The sequence below is a fragment of the Egretta garzetta genome, unplaced genomic scaffold (genome assembly GCF_000687185.1).
Source record: "Egretta garzetta isolate BGI_Z169 unplaced genomic scaffold, ASM68718v1 scaffold197, whole genome shotgun sequence".
Classification (NCBI taxonomy): Eukaryota; Metazoa; Chordata; class Aves; order Pelecaniformes; family Ardeidae; genus Egretta; species Egretta garzetta.
This window is the reverse complement of record NW_009260274.1, coordinates 2,416,427-2,427,305: the sequence shown is the minus strand read 5'-3', so window position 1 is coordinate 2,427,305 and position 10,879 is coordinate 2,416,427. Positions and strand designations below refer to the sequence as shown.

Below are 10,879 nucleotides of genomic sequence, written 5' to 3'. Positions count from 1 at the left end.
GATGCTGACACCCTCAGAGTTGGTCGTCTTTCAGTATTTTTCAGGTGTTTAAAAAAAAGCCTATACAGTTAATAACAACAGGACACTTTGATCCCTATTAATGTAATGTGTTTCTGTGTTGGAAAATACATCGAAAGATAATGCTAAATAATACAAGTAATTAGTGAAAACATGCCCAAGACTTGGCTTAAATGATGTTTGAAGTTGTGACTAAATTATTGCTGTCTTGAATAATCGTTTATTATTTCTAATATATTATCTGGGGACACTGTAGTAAAAATATTAATTTAATGAGTGTTAGAATTGACAAATATAGCACAGGGTTATTAATAGTGATCTTGCACTCTTTTTTTATTTAAATTTATGGAAACTTAATAAGACTTTGATTCCAATAAAAAAATAAGCAGGTGAAACAATAAAAGAATTGTCAATAGGCTGAAATAGCTGAACTCCGTGATTCTGCAGGATCAACTTTGAGGAAAAAGAAAAACAAACGTCTTGTTAGAAGGAGTTTTATTTGCTCTGTTTGTAACTATGTGTTCCAGATGTTGGGTCAGTGGAGGGACTTGCTTATCATAGAGCTTGGGACACTCTCTATTGGACCAGTTCAACCACATCCTCAATCACAAGACACACTGTTGACCAGAGACGTCGAGGAGCTTTCAATCGGGAAGCAGTAATAACAATGTCTGAAGATGATCATCCGCATGTATTAGCTCTAGACGAATGCCAAAAGTATGTATTATATCTTTCTTACCAGATTTTAATTTTTGCCTAATGTCAAGGATACAGCAGCGCTTCTTTATTTCACAGTCAACTAATACTGCTGACCCCTATGAAGGTTAAGTAGATTTATTGGTTTGGAAGACAAATCTTAGTATTATTTTTTTAAAAGCAATTGCAGAATTAAGATACACCATTTTATATGTTTTTATGCTTCAGACCACATAATCATTACGTTTTCACGGAATGTTAAACAATTCAAGCTGGTTTTAAGGAAAGTGAGTTAAATGCAAATTATCAAGAGTGATCATTTTACTGATTTCTTTTGTCAGAGATGTTACTATCATTGCTTAAATAAAAACAAAATTAATTTAAGCTTTTACATAAAGGAATATGATTTTCTTGTGTGGCAAATTGATATGCCTGTGTGTTTATCACAAAGATCAGCACTGTATATATTTATATGACAAGAGATGTACAGTTACAGTGCTTGTGGACAACATCCTGGAAAGAAGTCTAATTTAGTTCCCTTCCTGCAACTCTGAAGAAGATTGTGTTTCCTAGTAAGATAATAGGAGGGTTTATATTTCTACTTCGTCCTCTTGCTAATAAGTGTCTTTCAAATTTGAGTTACTTTAATCTTCTCTGTTAATTCTGGAAGAAAGGCAACCTGCTTTTTCTTCTTGTTTTAACTGGTCTCCCCTTTGGGGAGGCCAGGCTACATTTCTGCCTTATTATGTTCTATTTTTAATTTGTGACAGCTGAACGTATGGTGTTGCATGGGTAGTGAAGGAGGTTATTTCCATGCGTGACTTCATGTACAGCTTATGCAAATTAAGAGTCCATGCTGTATTGTAAAATACGATTTATCCAGGTGTCACAAAAACCCCAACTAAATACAGATGGAGATTGCAATGGGAGTATGGCAGGCGCTGATCAGTGTATAAATTACATCCACAGCTCATTCCATGGAATTTTGTTCACCATTGTTTAACAGTAGCAAGGGGCCAGCTGTGCCTCCTGTAGAGTATATTAAGGTCGCTTGATTCCCCATTATCACCCTTCTGCATACCAGTTCTAATATGGGGAAAGCTGCAGATTAATTTCACTGTTAGAAATTACTAATATACACATTAGCAGAATTAATTTTATATTGTAATGGTATATTAGTATAAGGCCATGATCAGAATTGAACAGACCTGTGAAGAGAAAAAAATCTGTTCTCGTATCCAAGTTAATGAACTAGGAAACTGCTATAATTTATAGAATGTTTGCTATCACATTTTCTTATTCACCATTGATTATCACAGTTTCTTATAGATGCCGTTCATAATTGTCTCTGAAGACATATGTTTTTTTCTGTTGCTCATTTCATAGAGAATTAAATTATAAAATGTATCTTATGCTTTTCTTTGTTATTTTGATTTTAATACAGCTTAATGTTTTGGACTAACTGGAATGAGCAGCTCCCAAGCATCATGAGATCTACCCTCTCAGGCAAAAATGCACAGGTTATCATTAGTACAGATATTCTGACACCAAATGGACTTACTATTGATCATAGGGCGGAGAAACTTTACTTTTCAGATGGCAGCTTGGGAAAAATTGAGAGGTGTGAATATGATGGATCACAGAGATATGTAAGTAAAACAAACATATTCATTGTAGATCTGCTTGTTTGCATTTTTTAGCACTTTTAAAATGTTACAGAAAGATCTTTAGTTGCCTAAGCTTCTCCTAATATTAATTGTATATTAGACTTAAAACTGAAAATATTTCTGATCTACAAGTAATGCTCTGTTTACTCAACACATTCCAATTTCTGGATGACCTTCTGGAGATGCAGACCCCGACCACAAAATCTGTTTACATTGGTATTGAGCGTGAGGCATCACTGTCCTAAATGATCTGTATCAGCTTGAAAAAAATGTAGAACTAGCTTCAGTAGAAGAGGTAAAGAAATGTTCTGCTTTACATGGGATGACTATAATTTTCCCTCCAGTGCCAATTTTTTCTGAATGCAGTAGAATTTCTTTTGTGTAATGTTTAAGTGTTACAAATCTTATTTTTTTTCTTTTCTAACTATCCATTTTCAGATATGTTCAACTGCACTCCATTACTCTTTTACCATAATACATTTTGGTCCTTGAGTGCTCTATTAGTTTCAGCTCAAATAGACCTTTTGCTTGGAATATGCTGAAGGCAGTTGATCTGTGCTCACGATTTTGTTGCATGTTTAGCTCTACATTTCTCATATTTCATGAAGTCTTCCTTTCAGGGACTTTGTACCTCCCAAAATGCATGATAAAATAAATGAAGGGCATGTTCTGGCTAGTATTTTCAATTCCCAGCGCTACAAGATAATGTTTTTTTACATGAATAGATATGAAAGTGAGCTGATGTACCCAAAATTCCTTCATATACTGTAGAAAACCTTTGAAATCTTTTTGCATCTTAAATGAGAATTACATGTTTTTCTGGAATCTTATCCCGATGTTATTCCATCATGAGATGTATACATCTACATTTTTATAATTGTAAATTACAAACTCCTATCTTGAAGTAAGGTTCATTTGTGAATTAAAAATGCCTATTTAAAAGACACACGCAACTTTTATTTCTTTCACAGGTAGAAACTTGTGTTGATACTTCATTGTGTTTGCCTGTAAGTTTATTGCCAATTCAGACACTCAGCCTTAAGTTCTTGGAGCTTAAGGATGTCCAAAAATACTTAGATACAAGCCATTTTATTCCAATGATTTGTTTTGCTTAAGTACATTGACATCTACTAAGTTATTTGTCCGTATCACTAACAGTTTTGTCACATTTATTAAGCAAAAGAGAAAAATATCTTTAGATCATCAATAGTGAATAATTTCAAAAATATTTTCCTTTATCTTCTATGTGTTACTCCGTTGTCATCTTAGAAAATACCTCCTTGTACTTTGGATATTCTTTTGTTCCTCTTCTGGTTCAACAGGGATTCTTAAATTATTTTCTTACACTTTATTTTCAGTGCGTATTCATTTTTTTTTCCCCTCTTCATTTTGACTGCATTTCCACTTTCTGATGTATACGTCTGTCTTGTACTGCCGTTGCTTTTCTGGTTTGCTGTCATAGTTAGCTTTACTTTCCTGATCCTGTTCTGCTTAAGGTTTTGAATAAGTTGTCAGTTAAGTAGAAATAATTAGTAGGTTATGTGGAAGCAGTTTAATTTCACTATGCCCAGGATATAGCAAAATATGCATTAAAAACATGAGATAGGAAATGATGCAGCTTAGCTGCAGAAACCATTACTAAAATCCCACCTTTTATCAGACCTCTGGCTTTTAGTTTGCATCAGCAAGACAAACTGATCATTCAACTTTCTTAGCCATTGAACATTGAAACTTCTAACTTTCCTAGTATATCATCTCTTTGTTTGGATCTCTGTCATTTTAACTCTCCTTCCCCATTACAGTAAACAAACAAAAAAAAGCTCTTGAAAGCATTAAGCTGAGTCCAGCATGCTCTTCTGAAGTATTTTTGAGAGCTCTAGCATGTTACCTATACAAAGCTATGCTACTATTGCTTGTCCTACACCAATGCCTGTTTTGGGAGAATCAACTAACTCTTGTCAAAAACACTGATCTGAGTTCTCACATGCTATGAGCTTTGAAACAGAGTTGTGTGTGTTTCCTGGGTTCTGAAGGCACTTCTCCTGCCATAGTTGGATATGGATTGTCATGCCAGAAAAAAAAACCCGCGCTAGGCTGCTTCGTTCAAATCTGCACTTAAGATGTACTGGCTTCGCTAGCCGTGCTTCAGCACAGTTGCTCGTCACTTACTGATACAAGAATGCCAGAATCCAACCATGAAATTGTATTATTGATCTGGTGAAATAATATTTCCAGGGCAGTTGGTTTTCTTCATTCATATGCTGTCCAGCTTGATGAGATCTCTGGTTTCTGTAATATTAGGATTATATAAGTAATAATCATTCCGATGTTCTGGTGATCTGAGATTCTTTAAGGTCCTGGCATCAGCCACCCCTCAAAACCATTTTGAATGGATTACCCGTTTCCTCACAATCTCTGCTTCATTGCTTTCTAGTATCTGTTAGGTTAACAAAGGTAGAATTTGTGTAGTAGAACATGAAATGTTAATGTAATGTAATGAAATTTCTTCCAGGTTAGTAGCTTCTTTCTTCATTCCACTCACCACAATAATCTAGTACAATGAATGGGTAGAAAAAAATTTAGCAGTATTAAATTGACTCTTTTAAGTGGATTGTAAGAGTTTATTGATTTTGTGTTAAGGTGATATTTTAATACTAGTATTTGGTTGCTGGAATACTCTTTCAAGTTTGGAAGACTTTTGTTGTTGCTTTTGTTCCTTTTTATTACTTAGAAGACATGCAGGGTTTTTTTAAACATGTCTTGTTCTGCTCTGTCAGATCTTCCTGTTTAAAAAAAAAAAAAAAAAAAAAAGGCAATTGTTTTTTTCACAATTCCTTCCCCTTTTTCTTCTGTTTTTGCTCCTGCCCTTAGCTGGATTTAATATTGTGGCCACAGCTATTTTTAGGTGCTTACTGCTTAAATTACAACATTTTGTGTCATGAATGCAGAGACTGAGCCAACAGCAAATATGCTGTTTTTATGGTTTGGACTTATTTTTCCAATAAATCATGAGATATTTTGATTTTTTTCCTTTTCTTCACTGTTGAGTATTCTGTAACATTTTATCAAGAACCTAGAAATATATTTAATTTCCTGTGAACAGAAGTCTGATTATTTTCTACATCCAGGTTGGAATATTTTGGTTTCAGTTACGGTTTTGTGGGCCTACAGGTGTGATTGTTAAAACCAGTAAGGTTTTAGAGGTGTCTGCAGTAATTATAACCTTCATGTAACTGCAACCTTTTGGTAATTATAACTTTCAATTTCTAGAATATATGTTTTTATTCTGTTGGAATTATGTATTTAAGCAATTAAACAAGTTCTGAAGTTGGTGTTCAGCTTCTGTTATCTTCAGTAACGTTTTATCAGATCTGTTCTTCAAACTACTAAATGCAGAAATGGAAGTTAAAGGTTTGGCTGTGCATTTATATAAACCTTGACTTTATGATTGATGTCTAAAATTACTTCTCAGACATGTCATTATATTTACTTGTAGTACCAGTAAGATTGAGGACAGTAGAGTAATTTTGGTCAATTCTTGGAAGGTATTCATGATGACATCAATGTTACCTTGAGAAGTGGCTGAATAACTCACTAAGGTGGGATAGAAATAAGATTGGCCAAGGTAGCCAGATCAGAGGTAAATCATGCAAAATATTAACAATGAGAAATGTAGAATGTCTGACCCCATTAAAATCAGAATGTGCTAAGAAGTCTTAGAAAAGATTCTCACTAACATCTGAACATGAGCAAAAAGATGAAGGACCTGAATGTGATTCTGAGTTGAAGAATCACATTGCTGTATTCTCTGTATGCTAATAAACGATCAGAGTGAAAACTAACCCAAAGGAAAATAATGTCAACTAGGAGGCAGACATTTTACTAAGCTTGGATGGTTGTCTAGAAATAAAATAAAATTGAGCCTGCTGTCCATAGAGAAATTATTTCATGAGTTTCTACCGCTTCCTTGTGATTTTGTTAAACAGCACTAGAAGCAATAATAGTAAAGAAACAAGAAACGCTAGTAAAAATTGATGCTGTTAGCACAACATGCACAGTTTACCACCTAGACATTTAAGTTCATCATGGTTTGCCTCTCCTATTTCCCCTGTTATGGTAGTTTGTTTTTAGGTTCCGGGCTTTTTAATTAATTCATTCTTTCTGTGCTTCAAAAGCAGCTAGAATGGTGTGGATAATCATGGAAATTAATAGTACTAGAAGTGAAGTTGTGGTGGAATTTTAATTTTCTCTGTTCCACAGTATAAATATATTAGTTGTAGTGGGAATGTTCTGTTCTTGATTCTTTTCTCTTGCAAATCTAATCAAAAAGAATGTTTCTAACTTTCCAAATGTCCATGTTTCCCTTTAACATATGTCTGAAGTAGTCCAGAACCAATACGAATACACCCCTCCCTGCTGCTTAATTAGTTGTTTTTCTAGGGAGTTCACGCCATTGACGTTAATAAGTTGCTTTCTTTGAGTAGTTTTGTAAAGTAATGCTAAGATCAAACCTAATGAAAGGGATTCCCTAACCAATGGTAATAAAATCCTCTAATCCATGTGAGCTAGGTAGCTGGTTAACACAGAGCCAACTCTGTTAGTTTGGGACTGTTTGCTGAAATATCTTCATGTCCAGTGATGGGAGCCTGTTCGAAATTAACTGAAAAAAGGAATTAATGAAAAGATAAAAATAAACTCTAGGGCTATGGAGAATAAGGTTATTTATAGTATCTCAGGATCCCACAAAATTCTAGGAGATAGAAATAAATGTAACATTAGATGAAGTTTGTCATTGTCGTTTATGATGTTGAAAATAAGTATTGTGTAGTTAATGCACATGTAGTTTTAAAGAACCTGGTTAATATAGTAGTAATTTACAGAGATGTATACTTTCCATTTGAATGGCACTGAAAAGTACAGTTGCTTAATATATCATTCAGCTGAACTGCAAATCTAAGCACCAGCTGGAACACTGCAAATTTAGCATTGCAGTTTGGTTTTCAGTGTCTTGAACATTCATTTCTAGCCTGGAGAGACAAAAATTAATTATTGAAGAGGAAGCACTTCTGATTTTGTAACATTGCACTTGGACAATTCTATGGAAACAGCATCTTGCTGTTCTTGGTAAATGCAGTATTCTAGTATGTCCATTGTATCCTTTGTTATGTGATTGCAATTCAAGTTGTTATAAAGGTATTTTTGAAAGATACAACAAATTAAAAGAAAATTCCATGCATTAAAGATATGACAATAATGAAAATATGGTCTTTATTCAGAGCAATCAACAAAAAACATGATTATTTTTAGTAGGGCTTAGCAATGTTTGACACTCTTTTTCCACAAAACCCAACATAAACCTAGTCTAGAAATTCTTCTGATTTCTGGTAACAGGAATGAGGAATTGATAAACTCCCAAGTGTTCTCTTCAGTACCAAATTTCTTTCTTCTTCTGTCTTTAACCTCCCCTTCCACCTTAGCCCCTCCTCAATTTTTTTGGTTTTTTTTCTGGTTAACATAAGATTTTTGTCCTAATAACATCACAGTGTTGGAAGGGCAGAATTAGGATACTCCAGATCCAGGCTGATAGATTTGTTTATCTAGGAAGAGATGGCAATTTTGCTTTTTACTAAAGCAACCACATCAATAACAAGAAAAACAACGAGTCTGATTTAAGTGTATCTTTTTTAGGCTAAATCAAATATATAAAACTTAGGACTCTAGATTATTTTTTCCCCCTGGCTGTGCAACTGGTTTCCCTCTATCACAGTCTCATATTTTTTTTTTTTCATAGATTCTTTGTACTCTTTTAAAAAAGGTATTCATAACTCAATATTAAATATGGCATACTATTTTGTCTTCTATTTGAAAGAATAAAATACATTATCTAATTTTTATTAATGTGGTGTTCTGTATAAGTTCTGTCAGACTGAGTTTTTCTGATATTAATCTAAAATGTTTTTTATTTTTAGATTATGGATATTGCTTTATGCTTGTGTAATGATTTTATTATTCAATTGACTTTACATTGTCATTAATTTTAACCTTTTTAAGTGTGCTTTTCTATACTAGATTTGTCATTCTGTTATAGAACTCTAAGTAGATTTGGGTTTCTTAGAGGAGTAGAGTGCCCTTAAAAAACTTTTTAAAGCTTTATTAGATTTCAGTGCCCCTTTATTAAGCATTTTGAAAGAGAAGTGTTATTAATAAGCCATTCATTAGAGTTAAAATACTTAAATGCAACTCATATTTTAAGCTGATGCATTCATTTTATGCACTCATCTTCAAAAAAAGTACCACTATCTTTCTATAAAAGTTAAGCATTGTCATGGTAAAAATTATTGTGAATCTAATTAATAACAATCTAATAAGGATTTTATATAATTCATTGAAACTATTGTATTGTGGCACAAATTGTCTACCTGACATATCTACCTGGCTGGCTCCTCCCCTTTTTCAGTCTTGCATTTCTAGAGGAAGCATTACACATACCTCAAATTTAGAGCAGCTTTATGTTAAAACAAAAGCTATCTGGAGAACGTAAAGATCAGACCTTAAAAAAGAAAGAACCATAGTTAAAATTAAATTGCCCGGCTACTTGTGGCATTCCTCCCCAGGTCTCCTTATCTCTTTACAGGAAGCAGAGAAAACTTTTCATCTCTTATTCAGAGCTCGCAGTACATGCTGTCACTGAATGTCAGTGTCATTCAGCATTAAAACTCGTGGTGTACTGTTGGTTGTGTCTGACTTCACTGGTTCAGGTGGAAGGGGATGGTAGGGATGTCTTGTTCAGGTTTCCTTAATGTTTTAAAATTGTACATATATTGTTGCAATTTTTGGTATCAGTATAGACTTATGACAAAATATGTCAAGGCAGGGGCTTTAAATGATGGATTTTGTTTCATACCGTTAAAAACCCTGTTTAAAAACTTGTTACTGTGGAAAAAAAAAGTTCGGTTCAGATTTTTGTAATGCAGAATGGCAAAGCATTGCTTTTTTTAATGTCTGCACATTCATTGAGTATCGCATTTCCCTCCTCTGTGACCGAAAACATTGCTGATAACCATAATTCTTACTTTTTTTCCTGTGGCATGGGGTGCTTTTTTCACAGTGTCTGTCCTTTGTAGAAAAGGTCTTAGGCATTTATACAGTAGTGCAATAGTTTGTGGGAGTGCATGAATGTGGCCTTTGTGAATTAAATTTCTGTGACATTGTGATTGATATCAGGCTTGACTAAATTTGATGGTTGAGGGTGTACGTTCTAGTTCTCTTTACCTGTACATTGCGGGCATGTGTTAAGAAGTTGTTTCATGTATGGTACTCTGGGTAACACAGACGCTCAGTTTCTTACAGAACTATGTCCCTTTTCCCTCTGACTCGGTGTGCACAACGGCTTTACAATTCCAGCACAGTTTATGCAACCTTTATTGGACAACAGGCAGCATGTACTGCAGTTTTACAATTGCGGCGTTATGCTTGCGTTGATATTGTGCTTCCAGATGGGATACGTGAAGAGGTTTTTGCCTGTATTCTTGTAAGTGGGAGCACTGCTTTGAGTCATTTGCTGCTACCCAGCCAGCAGTTTATATAAAACTTGCTATAAGTTGATTATCTTGGAGTTTTTAGAGTTTGAAAAAACAATTTTTCTTATAGATGAATAGTGATCGTTGATTCTGCATTGGTTTTCTTCTCTGTGTTATGTATTTGGGTACGTGCATTCCCTGAAAGACTGCGGCAGTCGTCTTGAGTCTTGATCGAAAGCTCGTCAGATTACTATCAATAACTCAGAGGAATAAATCTGCAAAGTGCTTGTATTGGCTTCCATCATTATTTTTGTTAGAGACAAGCAATCAGCAAGAAAAAAGGAAGCAGGAAGAATTGGGCAGACCCTTTTGTGCTTTCTACCCCTCCTGGGCCAGGCAGATGGGGCCACCCGAGGAGGATTTCAGTAGGGTCACAGTGTAAGAACCTGAATTTACATTACACGATCCTGATGGTGAATATGGAGATATCCCTGTCCAGAGCTTCAGACACTGCTGGGAAGAATGAATATGCAAGCTGTACAGAATACAAGATTTAGAAACATAAACATGACATGGGGTCAGCAACACCGCCACCATGGATTTCCGGAGGGCAGACTTCGACCTGCTCAGAACGCTGGTTGGGAGAGTCCCTTGGGAGACAGTCCTGAAGGGCAAAGGGGTCCAAGAAGGCTGGGTATTTTTCAAGGAAGAAGTCTTAAAGGCACAGGAGCAGGCTGTCCCCATGTGCCGTAAGGCAAATAGGCGGGGAAGACGACCGGCCTGGCTGGACAGAGGTCTACTACTGCGACTAAGGAAAAAAGGGAGAGCTTACCAGCTCTGGAAGAAGGGGCAGGCAACCCAAGAAGAGTACAGGGATCTTGTCAGGTTATGCAGAGAGGAAATTAGAAAGGCAAAAGCCCAGCTGGAATTTAACCTGGCCACTGCTGTAAGGGATAACAAGAAAAGTTTTTATAAATA

At 35.2% G+C, this 10,879-nt stretch overlaps 1 protein-coding gene across 1 annotated transcript in view; it reads left to right on the top strand.

Moving 5' to 3' along the window:
- LRP1B (LDL receptor related protein 1B) overlaps positions 1-10,879 on the top strand; it is a 595,001-nt gene that overhangs the window by 426,163 nt on the left and 157,959 nt on the right. Inside the window, 2 exon segments of the mRNA XM_035897882.1 lie at positions 546-735; positions 2,159-2,363. Coding sequence (XP_035753775.1) covers positions 546-735; positions 2,159-2,363 — 395 coding nt within the window.